This window comes from Molossus molossus, unplaced genomic scaffold (genome assembly GCF_014108415.1).
Source record: "Molossus molossus isolate mMolMol1 unplaced genomic scaffold, mMolMol1.p scaffold_m16_p_5, whole genome shotgun sequence".
In the NCBI taxonomy this organism is placed as follows: Eukaryota; Metazoa; Chordata; class Mammalia; order Chiroptera; family Molossidae; genus Molossus; species Molossus molossus.
In genome coordinates this window covers 69,763,931-69,787,583 of record NW_023425388.1, presented here as the reverse complement: position 1 = coordinate 69,787,583, position 23,653 = coordinate 69,763,931, and the positions used below count along the sequence as shown (strand labels likewise).

General features: G+C 37.0%; 1 protein-coding gene across 2 annotated transcripts in view; it reads right to left on the bottom strand.

Annotated features, from left to right (window-relative positions):
* The window catches only part of LOC118616867 (limbic system associated membrane protein), a 662,882-nt gene that overhangs the window by 313,265 nt on the left and 325,964 nt on the right, over positions 1–23,653 (bottom strand). For both annotated transcript variants that reach the window (XM_036242370.1, XM_036242369.1), the window contains exon 2: positions 21,135–21,367. In XM_036242370.1, the coding sequence (XP_036098263.1) occupies positions 21,135–21,367 (233 nt within the window). The remainder of the gene's footprint in view (positions 1–21,134; positions 21,368–23,653) is intronic.

Below are 23,653 nucleotides of genomic sequence, written 5' to 3'. Positions count from 1 at the left end.
CCTCCCTCCATTGTTTTCCTGCTCAGCAAGCATTCTGTATCTGATCTTTCAAACACCTGTGGAAATCCCACCTGTCCCAGGAATGCTTTGAGGTTACTACTTAGAAAGAGAAGCCTTAGATGAGTTCATGTATCTGCCTTAGGAGAGCAATTCTTACCTGCTTAAGTCCTCTTCAACTTAGGGAAAAGCATCAGCAACTCCCCTCAATGTCCAAATCTCACAATTTCCTCTTTAGGCTTCAATATGACCAAATAAATTCCTTTAATGTCTCCGTTTTCTATCTATGTATGATGCTTTAGTATCTGAGTGTGTAGCCTCCTAGAGAGCATATAATGTGTCTGCCTCTAATGGTAGCCCACGCAGTGAGTCACTGCAAAAATTTACTGAAGCTGATGAAGAGGAAGATGAGCAAAAATGTGCTATTACCAGCTAACCTGCAAAACATAACCCTAAAATTCTCATTTTACCCAAAGCATTTCTACCATCCCATGCCCAGAGGCACTCAGGCATCAAGACTGCACAGCTTATACACACTACTGTGAAATTCAGAACTCAGCAGCCGAGATACATAAATATGCAAATCACAGATGTATACAGATACAGCCTTCCAATAGAGAACACCAGCTGTCACAGGCAGCAAAATCACTCCAAGGAGTTTTGGCAATGGTGAATCAGTAAATACCCCCTGGTTGTTGCTGCCCCATCAATCACAGGCCATTTGGCCAGGCTGCATTCTTGAACAGGTTTTCTCCCTCTTTTAACTCAGTTAAATAACCCTTTTTTAGGGTAATAAAATAATCTGGTATAATTATTCATCTCAGTTGAATATAAGTTGTCTACTATCTTCTGGACATAGACTTTTCTGTATCTTGCCATTTAAAACATTCTGTATACCTCTCCATCCCCCACCAAACAAAACAAAATGAAAACATCACACTGATATTTTGTTTCTCTTTATTAAAGAACTATTAGGAAAGATTCTACTGGGATATGAATGATGGACAATGTGCAGAGTTTGGTAGTTGGTTCATTGTTTTTTATTTCTCTAAAGACAATTGAAGAATATTGGGCCAGAAAATTCTAGACCCTCGAGTTATCCCAAGTGATTATAAAATGGAAGTGGAATGAGAAGGAGGATGAAAAATAGAGTGAATACTGACAAACCTATGATACTCCCAAAGTCTATGGAAACTCCAGTTTAATGGGAGAGTGACTAAGAAATTTATTTCTCAACAAAAAACAAAGACTGGTTTACAACCATAGAGGCATTCTGAAAGAACTAAATATGTCATCGATTTTAAATAGTAGTATCATCCAGTAAAGAGTGAATCAATGAAAGTTACATAGGTTTTCAGATGCTTCAGGGTATTAAAGAACAATACCATTTCCCCCTCCATAAACCATTTCATCCCAAAGAATAATTTTAAATGTACCATAAATCATTATCTGCACAGCAACCAATCAGTATCCAGGGAAGTTATAGCTACCCCTTTTTTTCTGCCTAGCAACCATCTAAAGTTCTGTTATTTTTGTCGTAGGAATTGTACGGTTCTTCTGACTGGATATTTGGTAGAAAATAATGAGTTTTCTTTCAGCTTTAATATTTTCTCATTATAGCAAATTCTAAATGATAAAACTGACAGTTTTCTTAGATCATTTAAAAATACTCAGCAATTACTATGTGGGTGATGTCCACTACACTTTTATAAAGAAGTTGATGAGCTTTATTGCTGCTTCAAAGACAGAGAGAAGAGGGTACAAATAATTACAATGATTTGCTCCTTCCATGAAAAGGTGGGGCGATGAAGAGTCACAATGAAAAAGACTAAGATTTTCATCAACAGTCAGTATTCTTTGTATGACTCCACCCTTCACTGTAAACCTGAATGCTCTTAGAAAGTTAAGGTGATTAATCCATTATCAAATGTTTTCTGAACTTTTTATTTTCTGGTTTCAAAGAGAAACAAGGCACACTCTGCATGCTGAGAGCTTTTACTGTTAGAGAAGAGACTTATTCAAATGGACAGGTTTATAAAGTGGAATGGAATATGTGTTCAGAAAGAGAGAAATGCTTCTGGTTAGAGAAGAGAGAGCTTGCTTGTAGAGGCTAAGATCAAATAAACCATCAGAGAGAAACCACTCTACATAGAGTGTGCCAGGTGATTTTTTAAAAACCTCAACAGGAACTCACATTAAATACCCAAATCCATCTCCTCAAAAGCAAGGCAACATAAAACCCTCTGTGCCCCTTTGCGGGCATCCTAGTCCATCTCTCCTTGCTCACCATGTTCCAGCTTATTGGCCATATCTCCTAATTCTGCCTAAAATCCTCATACTCCATGCCTAGCTAACCCTACTTTCATAATTTTGGTGAAAGAATTTTATTATCCAGGATATAGGGCATGCCCATATGGAGAAGTTAGTTTGGATCAATATGTTGGGGAAAAAATCACCCAGATCTAGACTATTCTGTGTGTTGTTGTGAGAACTTGAAAGTTTTGGAGACAGAAAATGCTAATATCAGAGCTATATTACACAAATAGCTGCAAGTGATATTCAGGAGAGTTTAGAATACAGAAATATGGAAGCAAGGGAAACCACTTTTCTTGACAAAATATGAGCAAGAGGTAGCAAGGGTCTAAATTAGAGAATGTAAGAAAGCATTATTTATAAAAATGTGTGACTGATTGATGGTAGAGAGAGGGGGGATGGAGACGTTAGCAATAACCCTGCTTTCAGGGAGATCAACTATGCCATTAACAGAAATAAAGAAATCAGAAGGAAGAGGAGGAGATGCTTTGGAGGAAAAGATTAATTTTGACTTGAACACATTAAACACGAAGTGCCTGGTAGCTTACAAGGTATTTCTGGACTAGGGCTCCCCCTACCCCCCAAAAAAGGGCAAGACTGTCAATGGAGACTAGGAATCAAACCATATGGATACTACATTTAAAATGAGGTCATCCATGGACAAAACATGAAAAGGAAGAAGCAAGGGCAGCTCTGGTGAAACACATAGAAGTAAGATCATACAACCGAAGGATTTTGAGTTGACAGTCGGAGAGGCAGGAAGAACACTAAGATAGGGTATAATTTCAGGAAATAAGAAAGAAAGGGATTGCAAGGAAAAAAAGGAGAAGTATTAGTAGTATGACTAAATAGAAATAAGAGACTGACAGGAAAAGACTGGTTCTTTGTGGGGGGCAGGGGCAGTGGAAGGCTGTAAACACAGAATAAGAAAAAGACTAGGAAAAGCTAGTTTAGGCAGCGGAGCTGAAAATCAGCCAGCGACAAATGGAGAGATTTCCAGAAAGCATGAGGACTCAGCTGAGCTTAGCGTGACTTTGTAGGTTACTCAATAAAATGTTGTGATATGCCATTTCCTAGCAACCTTTTGATGAGAGGGAAAAAAGAATTATCAAAGTCATTCATTACTAGGGCCTAGAGAGGTCATACAAGAGAAAATCAGATAAACTTGATTTTCGGGTGCCAGTAAGGAGGCCATTGAAATGTCAGACTATGGGCTACCTCTTGGGGAGACAGGCAAATGAATCCAATGCGTGCTTATAGCAGCAACTAAGAAATAACAAATGTATTTTGCTTTGTTTTATTTTTTGTTTTGAAATCTGTATGGGACTTAGAAATCTTATGAAGGAAATTGTTTATTCCACAATTTTATATGATTTAAGAGGATTGACAAGGTTTACTTACATGAAATATCTATCTTTGTTCTTCCTCCCCAAGACTTTGTAGCGTGTTTGTGTGTGTGTGTAGCATGGGCTTATGGTATTTCTTTTAGAAAGAATATATCTTTGCAAAGCATAAGAAATTAAGGCCTTGTCATTTTTATAAATAGATCATTTTATGAATTTGCTTCCACCATGGAAAAAAATAGAAAACACATAGGTGAGGGAATGATCCCAGGTTGAAAGAGGAGAGAAAATGGAGGTAAAGGTGCCATATTTGCTCTCTAAAAATATTTTTGGGTCTGTCTTCTCTCTAATCATGAGTTTATTATTTTAACATTTTTATTTTTGTGGTACATGCCCCTAGTAGGAACCGAGCCCGGGACTCTCTGGTCCATAGGCCAATGCTCAACCACTGAGCCAAACTGGCCAAGGCTTTTTAAATATTTTTAAGCTATTCTCCAGTCATTTCACACACACACACACACACACACACACCACACAAAACTCAACTTTTTTTACCTATAAAATAACTTTTTACCTACAAAACAACATATACAAAACTATTTTAAAAACTATTTTGTTCTACAATTCAAGTACAAATTGAGGTTATAAATTACACTATTTTGTAAGCTGCCACTTCACTTAACCATATAGTGTAAACATTTTTACCATGTAATAGAATTTTTTATAAAGTATGATAATCAATAACTAATTTGTTGTATAACTCACAGTTTTTATTTTATTAAAACATTTTTTTTCCTTCTCTCTTTTGAACATTTTTTTCTTTTATTAATTTTAGAAAGAGAGAAAGGAAAAAGGAGAGAGAGATAGAAACATCAATGAGACAGAACATCAACTGGCCACCTCCTGCATGCCCCCGCCCCCTCCCACTGGGGATCAGGCCCACAACCTGGGCATATGCCCTGACCTGAAATTGAACCAGCCGCCTCTTGGTGCATGGGTTGATCCTCAACCACTAAGCCACACCGGCTGCGCTAACTCATAGTTTTAGTTAGAAGAAACAAAAACTAACTCTCTGTCTTGTGTAGAAAAGGAACTTACTGCACATCTCTGGGAACCCTGCAAAACCAGAATCATGCCCAAAAATCATACGAGGGGGTATGAGTGCTGGTGAATCAAAACATTAGCTGGCAACTTTCACCACTGTCAACATGGCCCTGGATCTAGGTGTTAATCATCTTTAGTGACATACAAAAATTTCTATCTTCCTTGGGAAAAAATTTATCTTACATTATTTGTGTTGTCATTCAAGAATTAAATATTTCCATTCCATTAAAACAACAGCAATCATAACAATAACAAATCGTTTCTATTATTCTCCCAAGTAAGGTGAGATCAATTTCTGCACTCAGGCTCTCCATCTGGCTTATTTAATTCATTCTTTTTTTTTAAGTCAGAAGCATAAAATTATTTTTATTTGTATTAATTTTTTATTTAATTAATTTATTTTTGTTACAGATATTTCTCCTTTCCCCCACTGACACCCTCCTCTTGTTCCTGCCCGCCCCCCAGCGTTGTTGCCTGTGTCCACTGGTTATGCTTATACGCGTAAGTTCTTTGGTTTATTTCTTCCCTTCCCGCCACCCTTTCCTCTGAAGTTGGTAAGTTTGAACTCTACGTCCATGTCTCTGGGTCTATTTTGTTCACCAGATTCCACAAATAAGTGAGATCATGTAATACTTGTCTTTCTCTGACTGGCTTATTTCACTTTATTTAATTCATACTTAATTGATTTTTTATTTTTGAAGTTTTGTGAATGGCCATATTATAGTATATTTCATGTGTTTATTATAACCCAATATAAAAACTATTGCTGTGATATATTTTTTCAGATAACCAGACAACTTATCAAACTGTTATTAGTGCTCATATTTTTCTCATTAATTTATAACAGTTTTTTAAAGTTGGTAATCATTTTAGCTGGAAATATTAAGTTTATTTCTTCCTTTCCCACAACTATATCTTTTTGCTTTATTTTATGAAAAAGTATAATTATTCAACAGATGGTTATTAATAATTAGTTTAAAAAATAAAACTCTATTTTTACTAAACAGCCACTCATGAAAATTAATACTGGATCTTTAAGAGATTTAAAAGTAAAAAATAAAGGAAAAGGCTATAAGAACCATCAATAAATATGAATCTCAACAAAGTTAGGAAGGCTTTCTTAATATAAAAATGAGTAAAAAATAGCATGAAGAAAAATGAATAAATTTGACTATACATATATCATTGTATAAAATCAAGACAAGTTTATAAAGTGATTTAAAAACAAAATGTGTAACAAGGTTTTCATGTCACTGGCATATGAACAGATTTTGACAGGTCAGCAGATCTCAGTAAAGCATAGTGATACAAGCACTCCCATATCAACTCACTGTTACTGGTGCCACCCACATCTGAACAGATTCTTCTTGGGCTCAAGTTTCTTCTATCAGTGTCTACCAAAAACCCCGAGTTTGAAGCAGGTGTAAGTTTCAAGGCCTGGATCTCAAGCCCTAGTTTTGAGGTTGTCTGATTTATTTCAGCTATGACATTGGTTGGTAATGTCTACTATCCAACAATCCTACAAGGAGGAAGTTCCTAAACACAGGGACGAAGTCTGAATGCTAAGCAGCCAATCGAATGTCCATTATAATAGTATTTCTTAAGAATTAGTTTAACTTCTTCATTCCTTATTCTAAACACTGAGTGTGTTTTTTTCATAATTTTCTTTAAAAATAATTTTGTGACGACCACTTTATATAAGAAGCTATATTCACATGTCAGAGGATATTCTTTCTACACATTTGTGGAAATGGAATTACTGGGTCAAATCATACAAATATATTTGAAAACTTCGAGAGACATCCCTAGATTACCCTAACAAAATTTCCACTAATTTACACTCTCAACAGGGAGATAGAAAAGTGTTAGTTTTCCTACTGACTTGCCAATTCAGGCTAGCCACATTTTGATAATCCTTTCCCACTATCATTGGTTTAAAAAAATAATAATTTATTGCTGTTTTATTTTGCATTTCCTTGATTATTAGTTAGGTTTTAATCATTTCATATGTTTTCTATTTCCATGGGTCATTTTGAAAATTGGTAATAAGAACTTTGACAAATTTAGTCATATTTTCTGTATTGATTTTTTTTTTCTTTCTTTATTGATTTTGTCCCATTACATTGACTAGAACCTCCAGAATAATGTTAAATAACAAAAAATGATTGTTGGTATCCTTGCCGTATTCCTGTTTGCTATATTTCTGTTTAAATTATCCAGTTTTTTTATGTTAAGAAAGATATCCTCTATATTTTGTTCACTAAATTTATGCATAATTAAAAAAATAGAGGTTGGTTGAATTATATCATATGTATTTTTGTTGGTTATTGGAATTATCTCATAATTTTTCTCCTTTAACTTTTTAAAAAAATCTTCACCTAAGGATATTTTTCCATTGATTTTTAGATAGAGTGAAAAGGAGGGAGGGACAAAGAGAGAGAAACATTGATGTGAGAGAGACACATCGACTGCTTGCCTCCTGTATGACCCCAACCAGGACTGAGAACAAACTGCAACTGAGGTACATGCCCTTGACTGGAATCGAACCTGCAACTCTTTGGTCTGCAGGCCAACGCTCTAACCACTGAGCATACCAGCCAGGGCTTCTTTAACATTTTGATGAAATATATTTTGTTCAGATATTTCTTTATAATGGATTATGTTTGGGAAAATCCTGTTTGATTATGCTATATTTAATATAATTTTGGATTTGATTCACTAGTGTTTAAGACATCTATTTTACTTTTGTTTTGAAATAATTTCAGATTTACAGAAAAATTGCAAGAATAATACAAAGAACTCCCATGTACTCTTTACCCAGAGACTCATTTCAGGTTTTGTCAATTGTCCCAATAATATTTTTTCTAGGAGATGGTTTTATGTAAGATCATATATTACATCCAGTTGCCAAGCTTCCTAGTCTCCTTCAGTCTAGGGCAGTTCCTCTGTCTCTCCTGACTTTCATGACCTTGATATATATTTAAATTAACAGGCCAGTCTTTCTTTAGATGTCCTCTCATTTGGGTCTATCCAATGTCTTATGATTAGACTCAAGTTTTAAGAGAAGTATCACAGAAGTGATGCTGTATTCTGCTCACTGCATCCTATTATTTGGCACAGATGCCAAAATGTCCCGTTACTTGCAGTGTTACTTTTGAATAGTGTGAGGTAAATTTCTTTACTTTTGAACTTTAAAATTTTTTTCCCTTGATACTTAATAAATAGTTTGTAGGGAGCTACTTTGAGATTATATAAAAATCTCGGTCCTTATCTTACATTCACCAACTACTTTTATAATCCATGTAAGTCTCTTGCCTGAATTAATTGTTTTTGCAGTGGTTTCCAAATGATAATTTTCAAATTCTATCATTCCTTATACCTTGATTAGCTGGCATTCTATTGTAAGAAAGAGTTATATTCTCATTTTTAGTAACTATTGCTTAAGTTATACCAGTGTTTTACTATATTGCTTTTATGGATTTTGATACCCAACTTGTCCCAGAATTGGCCAGTGGAAGTCCCCTTCAAGCTGGTTTCTGTATACTTTTGATTGTTTCTTCCTTGCCCCAGCCCTGTAATCATCCATCTTTCCAGATAAGGCTTGTCTCTTTTAGTGAAGAGTAATGTTTTAAAATCACATCTGGCCCTGGCCGGGTAGTTCAGTTGGTTAGAGCATTCTCCCAATATGTCAAGGTTGTGGGTTTGATCCCTGGTCAGGGCACATATAAGACTCAACCAATGAATCCATAAATAAGTGGAAAAACAATGTTTCTCTCTCTCACTCTCTCATCAATCAATAAATTAAAAAAATTAAATCTGGATGCTAGTTATGCTCATTGCTACTAGGGTGTATATACTCCAAGTCCCTCTCAATGGGCAAGACTAGGAAATATAGACACATATTTACATCTGTATGTTTTTCTTTCTATCTATCTTCTATTAAAACTCTTGAATAAACACTAGTAACTCCAATTTCAATCCACTAGTGAGCAACACAGGGTTCATTTAGCTTGCCGTTTTTCCATATTTATATTTCTCTAACAGTGAGAAACTGGTTATGATTATTCTCTGTATACTACTAACTTTCTCAATTACTTTCAATGCAGCCAATGTGCTAACCTTCCATGACTGCCTCCCCACTCAGATGCCTTTTTTTTATGAGCCCTGTGCCCTGTAGTGCTCACTCCCCACTCAGAAACCCTCCCTGGGTAGGTTCTGGCATAAGTTGGGCTGCTCTCTCACTATACTCCAGCTTGGCTAACAGCTCTCTGACTGAAAAAATAGAAGGGACCTTACTGTGCTTTGTATACTTTGCCATTGAGGCAGACCTAGGACTGAATACATTTTAAAGACAACCCAAATCATGTCATTGCTCCCAAATAAATGTTATCTATTTATAACAAAATGAAAACAATAAAAGTACTACATCTTAAAAAAATCAATATACATGCCATTTTTTTTGGACTTTTACATATGTAAATTTAAATGTTACGTTTAATATTTTTAAGAGTATACTGTTTTGTTTTATATTTACTTTGTTTTTAGTAATGTATAGCAAATATCCATGCTATAGATGATGATGATGTATGGTGACTTCTGGTGATATTTTACAATATTTGGAAGTGTAGCTATCCTTATCTTTATAGGTGAAATTTCTGTGTAAAAACTAGCACATTTATGAGTAGCCACATACTTTAGTATGTAAATATAAATAAAAAAAAAATTTATGATGCAGACTAGGTGTAGCTAAACTACCTAGCAGATGCAGATTCAATATGGAATAAATCTCTACCCCTAAATTCTTCCTAATCACTTTCAAAGTTCTGACTGTAAGGTATTAAAATCCTTATTGAATATTACTGAACATTCAAGTAGCTTTCTTCCTTCCCTGGAGTTTGGGTTTTTACACTGACCTAACTCTGGGTACTAAAATAATTTTGTCTCTCATCCCTTTTTTCCCCCCTTATCTTCAAAAAGGACAAATGCATGTTAGTAGAATGTATATAGATATAAAAAGTTGATTTATTTTAACTAAAAGATGGATTGCATATAAATGTAGAGAGCTTAGAGATACGAATTAATTATAGGTGGATGAACCTGGTCTAGATGAAACGTAAAATTCTTCCTACAGAAGGAACATCAAATTAAAACTTTATGAGGTAATGTTCCCAAATATTTAACACAAAAGTTTCATTTCTTTCCACTATATTAGTTGTCTGATTGCTGATGTGGATAGGGATATCTTTAAAGTCTGAACCTGACCTATCAACAGTTAATCAAAGGGCTATTGTCTGAAAAATTAAGCTGAAGTGTAGAAAAATTAGTAGACTTCAGCATGTAAAATCCAAATGAGAATTTCAGTTAATCATTAGGATTCTCAATAATCAACAGAATTAACCATCAGATAAAATCTAACTAAAGATTTCAAATAACTATTCGAATGCTTTAAAAGTGTAAAGCTCCATGTCGGCCCCCAGTCTAGAGAGACCCGGTTTGGTTCCCTCTAAGGGCATGTATACCTCGGTTGCAGTTTCACCCCAGCCCTCGTTGGGGTCCTGTGGGTGGCAACCACTTGATGGGTCTTTCTCTCACATCAATGTTTCTCTCTTTCTCCCTCTCTCCCTCCCGCTCTATCTAAAGATAAATGCAAAAAAATGTCCTCAGATGAGGATAAGAAAAGAAAAGAGAAAAGAGAAGAGAAGAGAAGAGAAGAGAAGAGAAGAGAAGAGAAGAGAAGAGAAGAGAAGAGAAGAGAAAAGAAAAGAAAAGAGAAAAGAAAAGAAAAGAACCACCACCAAAAAAAAAAAGTGTAGAGTTCCAGGCTAAGTTTAATTAGAATGCTGTGGCACACCTTTTGTATGAAATTTTGTACGCAATGTTAAGTTATTGTAAAAATAATCAATGCAACATGATGGTAATTAAGGAAGGGAAGAAGAAGGATGCAAGGGAAAGGAAAACCAAGGAAGTAATGAAAGAAGGAAAGAGGACAATGATTGAGAGAAAGAGGATACATACCTAAAATGTTTAATAGGATTGTAAAATGCTTCTTAGAATCTGAATTGTAGAAACAATAAGTCCTAGGTGTATTTTCATTAAAAAAAGTTAAATTTGGACTTCCGGTCAAGATGGCTGCATAGGTAAACGCTGTATCGCGTCCTCCCACAACCACATCAAAGTTACAAATAAACTACAGAACAACCATCATTCAAAACCGCCTGAAATCAAGCTGAATGGATGTCCTACAACTACGGAATTAAAGCAGCAGCCACATCCAGACTGGTAGGAGGGGTGGTGGCAGTGGCACCACAGGCTGGTCCCACACCCAAGTGTGGCGGATAAAAATCAGGAGGCTCCCGCGGCTGGGAAGGTCCTTCCTGAGGACTGAGGGGTCCCCGTCCCCACCAGGTGCCCCGGTCAGGGTTCCAGTGCCAGGAAGAGAAGTCCCCATAACTTCTGGCTGGAAAAACCAGTGGGAACTGAGGCTCAGGGAGGCTGAAGCGGCTGGAGCCCCAGGCAGTTCCCTAAAAGGCCCGCGCATGGACTTGTCGGACTCTCTCCCTCTAAGCTTGGAGGGGAGGCAGCTTGAGGGGCGCCAGAGACATACAGGGAAGAACTGAGCTGTTTGGCACTGGAGCGAGGGCTGGAGAGGGGGCTTTCTCGGGGACAAACGTGCCGTAAGAGGCCTTTGTTCCTTTGGTGACCCCTTTCCGGGGGCGGCAGACAGTCTCCATATCTGGGACTCCAGCAACCTGGCTCACACTGGTAGCCCCACCTTGCTGACTCCCTGAGGCCCCGCCCCACACAACTTTCAAGCCCACCCAAGCTGTTGCCACTTGCTTAACCATAGGATTGGCCGGTCTTGGATCCTGCTTCAGGTTTTTCCTAAATTCTTTCAAACGAGCAGCATCGGGTCTCAGCGAGCCCCATACCTCTCATTAAGTAATACACTGAAACAAACACAGGGAGGCAGCCAAAATGAGGATACAAGGAAACAGGTCCCAAATGAAAGAACAGAACAAAACCCCAATAAAAGAACTAAGCGAAATGGAGATAAGCAACCTAACAGATACTGAGTTCAAAATACTGCTTATAAGGATGCTCAATGAACTTAGTGAGAACCTCAGTGAACTTAGGGAGGGCCTCAAGAGCATAAAAAAAAGGACCAGTTAGAAATCATGGATACACAGTTAGAATTGAAGGAGGCATTAACTGAAATAAGGAATAATTTACACAGCTTCAATAATAGAGTATGTAAATCCAAGGAGCAAACCATCGATTTGGAATATAAGGAAGCAAAAAATGCCCAATCAGAACAGCAAAAAGAAAAAAGAATCCAAAAAAATGAGGATAGTGTAAGGAGCCTCTGGGACAACTTCAAGCGTGCCAACATTCGCATCTTGGGGGTGCCGGAAGGAGAAGAGAGAGAACAAGAAATTGAAAACCTGTTTGAAACAATAATAACAGAAAACTTTCCTAACTTGGTGAAGGAAACAGACATACAAGTCCAGGAAGCACAGAGAGTCCCAAACAAGATGAACCCCAACAGGCCCACACCAAGACACATCATCATCAAAATGCAAAAGGTTCAAGACAAAGAGAGAATCTTAAAAGCAGCAAGAGAAAGGCAGCTAGTTACCTACAAGGGAGTTCCCATTAGGCTGTCAGCTGATTTCTCAAAAGAAACTTTGCAGGCCAGAAGGGAGTGGCAAGAAATATTCAGAGTGATGAAAACCAAGAACCTACAACCAAAATTACTCTATCCTGCAAAGCTGTCATTTAGAATTGATGGACATATAAAAACTTTTCCAGACAAGAAAAAGTTAAAGGAGTTCATCACTACCAAACCGTTATTATATGAAATGATGAAGGGTCTTTTTGAAGAAAAAGATAAAATGTATGAACAAACAAAATGGCAATGAATACATATCTATCAACAATGGAATCTACAAACAAAATGAACAGGTAGAACAGAAACATTCTCATAGATACGGAGAACATTTTGTTGGTTGCCAGTTGGGAGGAGGATTGGGGGAATGGGTGAAAAAGGTGAAGGGATTAAGAAGCACAAATTCATTGCTAGATTGACAAACCTCAAAGGGAAAGGGGTTGGGATGGGAAGAAATAAACCAAAGACCTCATATGCATAACCAATGGACATAGACAATAGTGTGGGAAAAAGTGGGAGGGGGGCGGGAGTGAGGAGGAGGGGGTCAACGGGGGAAAAATGTGGAACATCTGTAATACATTTTACATCCAACAATAAAGATTTGAAAAAAAAAAATTAAATTTGTGTTTTTTAACATTTGAGTTTTTTATTATCAACTTAAAAGGGAATCTACAAACATTACAACTGTAGGTCAATATAGATATTCTGTAAGTCAATAAGAGATAAAGAAATTATGGCTTTTTAAATGTGTGGATTGGAAAAGAAACACCAAACATGTTTTATCTCACAAGGAGTCCCGCTTTCATTTTTTTTCACACAATTAAGTTGATTCAATTAAGGTAATTATGCAATGAATTTTCTTACAAATTGGAGAGATATTCACAATCCATGTATGTAATTTGAGTTATAGTGCTGAGAAAATTTTCTGAAATTCTACTTAATATTATAGTGACATTTAAATATAAACTTAGAAATACATTTCTGTTTTTTTAAAAAAATGATTTCCAATGTTAGTGTATGAGGAGTAAGGCATTTCTAAAACAATGTTAACCAAATCAGAGTAGCATAAAAAGAGAGAGCAAAGAACTCAACATGGAAATGACCACTCTGGTATGGGTACCAAAGTCAAGAATAATGTCATGTAAGTAATTAAAAATATGATCAATGTTCAGCTTCAATTTCTGCTTGTTTTTACAGCCAGAACTTATGAGGACTTCTCTTCCTGGCACTGGAACCCTGAGTTGGGAGTGCTGGTGTGGGACAGGGACCCCTCACTCCTCAGGGAGGACCTTCAGAACTGAGGAAGCCCTCCTGATTTTTATCCACCACACGTGGATGTGGGACCATCCTGTCCTCACCTCCACCCCTCCTACCAGTGGCTTCTTTTTTTTTCTTTATTGATTTTAGAGAGAGAGGAAGGGAAAGGGTAAGAGATAGAAACATCGATGAGAGAGAACATTGCTTGGTCACCTCCTACATACCCTACACTGGGGGTTTGACCCACAACCTGGGCATGTGTCCTGACCAGGAATTGAACCAGCAACCTCTTGGTGCATGGGTTGACGCTAAACCATTGAGCTACACTGGGCTAAATATGGCTTCTTTTATTTTGTAGTTGTAGGGCTTCCTATAAACTTGATTTCAAGTGTTTCTGAATGATGATTGTTCTGTAGTTTAGTTGTAATTTTGATGTGGTTGTGGGAGGAGGCAAGTACTGTGTTTATCTATGCCGCCATCTTGACCAGAAGTAATCGGTATGGTGAATGAGATATTTAAATAAAGGCTCACACCTTTAAAATATTGTCATGTCAGAATATTTTTTATATTCACACACATATGGAAACTCTTAATGTTACAGTTTTTTTAATAAATCTCATTTTTTGAGCCACTATTTCCATTATTTCTTTGGCCTCAAGAACATGAGATTAATCTCTGCTTTCAATGATCATACAGGTTTATTTTATCTTTAATTTTTTATTACAAGGCTCTATGTAGTACCTACTCCTCAGAGTTTTAGATATAATGTGATACTATGTCATACAGGAAAATGGGCAGGCAAGCAGCAGCAGCAAATCCCTCTTATTGATTGCATAGATCCCTACAACAGTAGTTCCTGGCTATTCAAGTGTATCTGAATTAACTGCTTATCAAAATGTATTTGCAAATATTGGTTGCATCCTCAGAGAATATGATTTAATTGCTCTTGGAGTCATTCTCAGGAATCTGAATTTTGACAAGTATAATAAATCCAAATGCTGACTTTTTGCAGGTTATGCAAGGATCATATAAAGAAAAACACTGTCTTCAAAACACTCTCAGGTTCAAAGTCCTAGACCATATAGCTTCACAGGTGACTTTTACCAAACATTCAAAGAAGAACTAAAAACTAACACCTGTCCTTCTCAAACTGTTTAAAAAAATTCAAGAGGTGGGAAGACTCTCAAACTCATTTTATGCCAGCATTATCCTAATTCCAAAACCAGATAAAGACACCACAAAGAAATAAAATTATGGGCCAATATCCCTGTTGAACACAGATGCTAACATCTTCAACATATCATTAGCAAACCAGATCCAGCAATATATTAAAAAGATCAAACACCGTGATCAAGTGGGATTTATTCTGGGGATGCAAGATTAGTAGAATATTGGCAAAAAAAAAAAAAAAAAAAAATCAACAAAATGAAAACACAACCCACTGAATGTGAGAACATATTTACCAAAGATACATCTGATAAGGGGTTAATATCCAAAATTTATACAAATCTTATAAATTTCAACACAAAAACCATAAACAATCCAATTAAAAAATGGGCAAAAGACCTGAACAGACAATTCTCCGAAGAGGACATACAGATGGTCATTAGAGATAGGAAAATAAGCTTAGGATCACTAATCATCAGACAAATGCAAATTAAAATCACAATGAGATATCACCTCACACATGTCAGGATGACTCCCATCTATAAATCAACAACCAGCAAGTGTTGGTGAGAACGTGGAGAAAAGGGAACCCTTATGTACTGCTGATGGGAATGTAGATTGGTACAGCACTGTGGAAAATAGTATGGACTTACCTCATAAAATTAAAAACAGATTGTCTTATGACCTAGAGATTCTATTTCTGGGAATACAGATGAAGAAACCCAAAACACTAATTCGAAAGAATATATACACCCCTCTGTCCATTGAAGCATTATTTACAAAAGCCAAGTTTGAAAGCAGCCCAAATACCCATTAATAGATGTGTGGATAGAAAAAGCTATGGTACATTTACACAATGAAATGTTACTTGGCCATAAAAAAAGAAGAAAATCTTAGCCCTGGCTAGGTGGTTCAATTGGTTGGAGTAGGGTTCAATTCATGATCAGGGTACATACCTAGATTGTGGGTTAGATCCTCAGTCAGGGTGGGTACAGGAGGCAACCTATTGATGTTTCTCTCATTTCTCTCTCCCTCTCTAAAATCAATAAAACATATCCTCTGGTGAGTTGCGACAGCATGGATGGACCTGGAAAGTATTATGCTAAGTGAAATCAGCCAGTCTGAGAAAGACAGATACCATATAATTTCACTTACATGTCAAATCTAGTGAAGAAAATAAACTAACAAACAAAATAAAACCAGACTAATAGATACAGAGAACAGACTGACAGCTGTCAGAAGGGAGGGGTCTTGGGGAGCTGGGTGAAAGTGAAAAAATTAAGTAAAAAAACTCCACAAAAAGACACAGACAACAGTATAGTGATTACCAGAGAAAAGAGGTGGGCAGGGGGGCAGGTAGAAGAAGGTATAGGGGGATAAACAATGATAGAATGAGGCTGGACTTGGGGTGATGAATACGCAATACAATACACAGATGATGTATTATAGAATTGTACATTTGAAACCTTTATAATTTTATTAACCAATGTCACTCCAATAACTGTAATAAACATTTTTTTTTAAAAGGATAGAGAGCTATATATTGCCTTAATACAAGTGTTTCCATCTGTGGCATGATCAGAAAAAAAAAACAGGAAATCGTAGCAGAGTAATTTTTGGAGAAGAAATTGGCATTATTAAAGAGAATGATGTCAGAGTACTATGTTTATTTTATTGAAGTTAAAGGTGATATTTTCTTTCTTTTGTTTTGGTTAATTCTTACCTGAGGATACTTTTCCTCTGATTTTTTAGAGAGAGTGAAAAGAAGGGAGGGATGAGGGGGAAGAAAGAGAGAGAGAGAGAGAGAGAGAGCGCAATATTGATATGAGAGAGACACATCAATTGGTTGCCTCCCGCAAGACTCTGACCAGGGCCAGAGATTGGCAACCCAGGTACATGTCCTGGATTGGAATTGAAGCCATGGTCATTTGGTCCATGGGCTGATGCTCTAACCACTGAGAAAAACTAGCTAGGGCAAGGTGATATGTTCTTAATCTTTGATCTTAGAATCTGCCAAGAAGATCATATAGGATCCAGATTTACATTGCTTTAGGAATGGGTCCCACAATATATTATCTAAAATGCATGTATAAATGTGAAAAGCCTTGGCTTCCAGTGATACAATATTTAATACCACTGAACACAAGTGATTCCAGAGGTCATTACTGATTTGTATATTTGCTGATGCAAAAACTTTTACCTGTGTACCTCATGAGGAAGGTGTGTGGAGATGTCATGTAGGTAAAGATTGAGTTTAGAAAAGCATGAAGGATATTTATTTAAACATAGGATATTTTGCATGTAATGACCCTCACGAACTGATAAAACTCACTTGTGAAAAATAGTCAACAAAATAAGAAAGAAAATGTTAGAGATGTTGCAAAGTCACTAGCATGGTGGGAATATAGACAAAAGGAAGGAAGGACGCGCCAGGGGAAATGTGAGGGAGTTCAGACACTTAAACATTTATAAAGATTTTTGAATTCTAGAGCAGTTATTGTGTCTCAACCTTTCTTTTTCCTTTCTCTTCCCCCAGCTTTGATACTTGAAAATGGACAGTTTAGAAAAAGAGGAGATTTTCTTTCCACAGGACTAGGCTAGGTAATCAGCCTAAGAGAAAGTTAAACTATTTGTCAATTTACCTGTTCTCTGTCTCATGCCCAACACAATTTGTTTTTGACATATTTGCGGGTGTAGCACTGTCTGAAATCAAATGAAATTATGCAGGATTACTTCCCCAGATGTTTTTAAGGGACATGACTCTTTTAAAGCACTGGTTCTCAAAGTGTGATTCCCCACACCAATAGCATAAGCCTCATCTGAGAACTTGTTAGAAATCTAAATTCTCAAGCATCACCCCAAAACTTCTTAATTAGAAATTCTTGGAGAGGTACCACTAATTTAAAAGACAATGGTATGATGCTTACCATAGGGCAAGGGGGGTGGAGGGAGGTAGTAGAAGGTAAAGGGGGGATAAATAGTGATGGAAGGAGACTTCACTTGGGGTGATGAACACACAATACAATACACAGATGATGTATCATAGAATTGTACACCTGAAACCTATAAAATTTTATTAACCAATGTCACTCCAATAAATTCAATAAAGAAAAACAGGAAAAAAGTAAAGGTAACATATTATCCTCAAACATCTATAATAAATGTAGCTAAGAACTTAAAAGTGATACTGCTCTAAGAAGTCTTTAGAATCCTAAAGAAGTAAAGTTAAAGACTGGGTGCTAAAGGAAAAAGCCTGGAATGACCCAATATAAAAGCCCAGAGCCTCCATAAAGTAACAGGCAAGGGCATCAGCTGTTGGACACTGGGTAGCACCCCCAGGGACAGAGTGAGCCTTCTGAAAGATACTGTAGCAGCAGCAGCAGCAGCAGCAATGTCTATTGTCTGAGAACTCATGCTCTCCAGGCACCAGACTAGAAACTTACATAGATCATCTAATTTAATCCTCACAATAAATTTATGGGATTTAAAATGTTAACTCTACCTGTATTTCACATATGAAAAAAAAAAAAAAAGAAGAAGCCTAGAGAAATTAAGTGGTTTACCCCCAAATTTATTTAAGTAGCTAGAAGAAAAGCTGAGTGTCAAACCAGTGTGTATGCACAGCTGACTTTTGAACTGCTTTCTTTAGTGTATCTCAGACCCTCTTTGAGCAAAGGGTGGCCTCAAAGGGTAGGCAAGGAAACAGAATACAGTATTTACTTAACAACTAGTTAAGTTGAACTTGCAGAAACCATGGAGAGTGAGCAAGGCAGAACTTGAAATACTCAAAAGACCCTGCTATTCGGAAGGAAGGTGCTGTGGGGTTGGAGAACAGAAGGATGGCAGCCATACCCAGAAGCAGAACCCCTGAAGTGGTAGAAACCCTCAGAGTTGAGGCATGGAGCAGGAAGCAGTGGGAACAAACAGCATACAGGGCTGGAACCCTGACATAATCACAAAATCGAATGGCCTACGGGGAAGTGGTTCGGCCATCAGTGTTAAAGATCAAATGCCAACATCAATATACTTGTCCGAAAATGCCCCTCCATGACTCAGGCTCAAGGAAGAGACAATCCTTTCTTCATCTCCCTTATAAGAACAGGCTTTGCTGCTCATTTTCTCTTTCAAACAAACATGATTAAGACAAAAATTTAATAACATCTTGAATCGAACAGATATGGAGTAGAAACCCTGTTCTCAGCCAACAGGGAGTCTTCAGCAAGTTCTTAATTAACCCTGAACTTTAAGTTTTTCCATATTTATAATAAAGTTATTAACACCTACTTAATAATATTATTAGAATTAAATGAGACAAGGAATAAATAGTACCTGGCACATAGTAGATTCACCTATCTCTTACTATTAAGTTAAATTTAAGTTAATTATACTTTTGATGACATGGCATGGAGGTGTGCACAGCACCATCTAACCCAGTTCTAGCTCTAACCTTCACAGGGTGATCATAGCTAAAAAGTGTACAAATGTCTAAGAAAAAGAGAAAGCATATTATTCTTAAAATGATAATAAAATTTTTTCATTCTAGTAGAAAGTGCTTCAGATTTGACTCTAGGTTGGTTTTACTCTAAACTGATCCCTGAATTCTCTGTGTGATCTTGATCAAGGACCCTAATTTTAATGAACTTTTGTTTCCTCATCTAGAGACCAAGGAATGTACTACTTAGATTGTCCTATTTTATTCAGTATAAGGCAATACATAATTTCTAGCATGGCTTCTAGTGGCTTTCCAATGACATTAAAGGTACAAATACTGATTGTGTAGCAACCTCATAATATAATGTAAAACTGGTCATTAGATAAAATCTGTTCTAAAGACCTTATCTTCCCTTTTTCTGCTATTCAATGAAGTAGAACTTCTTTGATTTTTGAGGTGTGTGTGTGTATGTATGTGTGTGTATGCACACATATAATGGGCGAGGAGGAAGAGAAAGAGAGGCAGAATGTGTGTTTATGTTTTGAAGAAAATGATAAATTAACCCATTTACATATTTATAATTTTCTAGTTATGTTTAAACATTTTAAATGGGCTTCCTGAGATCCAAGCCCTGGTGTCTGTTGTTATGGGATCTCGAGTACTCTCTACTAAAGTAAAAGGAAAGCATTCTATGCTTTGGTTGTGATAGGAATTCTGCAAGTCAGTAGACATGCCTTTTAAAAGCAATAAAATGAAGCTGTCAGCCATTGCAAATGGACCAAGATGGAGGTCACATGACTATACCACCCCTGCACCAGGCAGCCTCTGATATATTTTACTCCAGTTTCAACCTATTAATCAGAGGAGTTAGAAGAGCAATAATTTAAATGCTGCAATAATCAATTCCATACACATTAATAGAAGCTACAGTCAAACTTTGCCACACTACTGACTGCATTGGAATCTTGACAGAAGCCCTAGGGCCATGCCTAATTTGCATTAAATTTACATAAAATTGTAAATCAAGAATACATGAACACAGCCCTAATATTTGTTGATGCTTAGATCTCGTTAAATGGATTGAAACTGCCGGTGGTTTGACTTTGCTTGTAATAAAATCATGCAGCTGATCAGTTTTGTTCTCATTCTGCAATTATGGGGTAAGGGGCCCAAGAGAGCTATAGTTTGGGGGCATGTATATGCCATTAAGGGTTTTCATCCTGTAAAACGGTGACTCAGATGTGTCTTTGGAACCTAATCTAGAAGCAGATTGCCCCCAATGACTATGCAGATCCTTGTCACTGGGTTTGCTCACAAATAAGTTGCCATTAGATGGAGACACAAACTACATAGAAAGCTGGCCAGCTGAGAGGATGTCAAGGACTGTGGAAATGTTTACTTTTCCAAACAACATTTACTATAATAAAAACAGGTAATTAGTGACATATTTTAAGGCTGAGGACAGGTAAAAATCAAACCTTCAGCAAAGTAGGCCATACTTCACTGCATGAGAGGACTTGACATGGTTCTAAGCTTTGTGTGTGCTTATGCTCCTGTTTCAACTTCCTTCCAACAGCTGTGGCCTTTGCTGTGTGTTTTCACACTCAGGGATAGGAGAAAACATTCTCACCAAGGGTACTGGCTCACTGTGGCAAGACTCAAATCTCTACATTCTCCTTAGTCCTCTCATTTTAAGTATCCTTTTAGAGAGAAAACAGATACTTAAGTGCCATAACGTATTTAAAATTTTTCCTTTTTTCTCTCCCAGAAAGGATTATACAAGTATTTTGTCATCATGATAATTCAGTGTCTCCCACCTTTCCTTTATCACCAACCTAACCCATCCTTCTCTTACCTTGCACGATCAAGTAAACTTGGGAGGTCTTGGGCTCATGCTGTGTCTGAACAGAGCACGTGTAGGAACCCTCATCATAGACATCCACCTTCTGGATTCGAAGGCTGTATTCCAGAGAATGGCGTTTCTCCAGCTCAACTCGGGGGTCCAGAGACCACTTGTCATGCCCAGCAAAAATGATGCCAGAACGGTTCAACCAGGCCACCTTCGAGTTCTTGTCCTCTACAACACACCTGTCAGAGAAGAATAAAAACATTAGAGCCTCAGCCATGCCTGCATCCGCATTCATGCTCCACAGGATTAGACTCAACAAGACCAGTCGAGAAAAATAATTACATACAGGATGAACCATTGCTATGTACTCTCTTAGAGTCTTAAGTATCACTTGTTCTCCTGAAAGACCTAATTACCACTCAACAGATAGATGTTATTATATTAAACTCAATTCAGCAATAAACAATCTGAGTATGAGTAATACAGGCAAATAAAGTTAAATGGGTATTGATTTCCCACTGGCTTATCTTCTTGTCTAGGAAAAGGTCATTCACACAGAACTCCATCTGTTTAAGTAACTTTGAGAATTAGATGATTGATAATGTGGCACATTTACTCAATTCTGAATTGTACTTATTCTTCCACAACTATTTCCTAAAGTCTTATGTGATGGGATATTCAAGTTATGCCCTACCACCATAGAATGTAGACTAGATTTCAGAGTTTGCATCTGATCTGTATGAGTTTGGAACGCCCATTCCAGGGAGATGTGCGTGAGCAGGTCCCAATAAGTGGATAGGTGTTGCATTGAGGTAATCAAAGCTAGCATCATCTTGCCTAAGCCTCATTGCAGCTGCTGAGGGCAGCAGGTTGTCTGCTGGAGAGACAGCTTGCTACCAGCATTTCTGACCACATTAGAACGAATTCAATCTTTTATGGGCGACGAAGAAACCACTTTTGTTGTTTCTATTTCAAGAAAGATGAAGGAAAATAGTTTATTTGAATGACTGACTACTTATTTTAGAAACCCAAAAGAATCTCTCCCTGAAACTTGAAAGAAAGGGGCAAAGAACACAGATTAGTGGAGAAGGGGTAAATACTTCATGTGATGTAGTTCTCTTCAATTCTATCAAGAATCTGGAAATAAAAAAAAAAAAACAAGCAAAGAAAAAATTCTCTCTGTATCAGTTTGGCAAGATTTATGTCAGCCCCACAGGAAGATTGTCCTAGACCCTGTTCACTGCTGCAGAGCCAGCTGTTCAGCACTCTGGGGCATGAAGGATGGACGGAAAGAGCCAGGAACATGACAGCAAAACAATTAAAACACCACATTCTCCTGTATTTTCCAAACCAAGTCAAACTAAGCTTTCCTCTCAGGTCAGAACAACCAGAGATAGAGATTCCATACCCATGCATAGACAGGAAGCTGATGTCCTATCCACAGGCTGTCCAATGTAGGGACATAGAGGTCAATTCGTATCTTTCATAAGAAGGAGAAAGGCTGAGTCTTTTAAAAATTCCGGTGGTACAAAAGACCTTCTTACCTCATAAATTTTTGTTGAATTATGTATTTTATTTAGGATGATTATTTTGTTTAATTAGTTGGGTGCCTTGTTATGCAGGTGTTTTGTTTCTTCTCAACCTATTTATTTTCTTAAACACAGGCAAATTAAGGTATCATTTAGTATCTCTATTACTCAAGACATGTTTCTCTACCATACAGATATTACTGGGATTGATCAGATGCATTTGCTAATTCAAACTTCTCCATGAGGGAGTGCAAAGCTAACTTCATGGATACTTGCTGCTTCTTTCCAGACTCAATTTTACTCTTCCTGTTCTGTTCTTTTATGGCATCATATTTCTGTCCTTGGTGATGCTTGTGGTACTTATCAACTTAGAATCGCTTATGAATTAATGAATAGGCTGTTTGCTGTCTTCTAGATCATAAATGAAGTTGTTCATGTAGATTTACTACATTTTTACTTTCTACTGAGAAAATTGGAACTGTACCTCTATAAATGCATTTTAAATCTTCTATCTCATTTCTACTTGCACTTTTTTCATTTACACAGCTCAACACAGCAGCAAACAGATATCACAGAGATGTACTTTGAATGCTGTTTAGCCCAGTATATGGACCTAATATGTTCATTTTGGAAAAAGATACCATGTAATACATTATACACAAAAATGGCTCATCAATCAAATAAAGACCAAGATTTTACCTAATTCATTAAGGTACCTCCCAAAACTAATCTGGTATAAAACAGTAAATGTCTGGTAATTGCGTGTCATGTGAACTAAGGGTGTCACAGTGTGGACACAAGACATATGATTACCTACGTTATATTCTACCCCACCCCCACCCTAATCCCAAACTCCACAAAGGAATTGGGAGAATTTTCTTATCATCACAAGGTAGTTTCTAAGTCACGTCTTTAGGGTCCTTTTGATATTTTAGCAATTTTTGTCCAAGGAAAACTTAAAATTACCACACATATCATTACTCCAAATTACTCTCT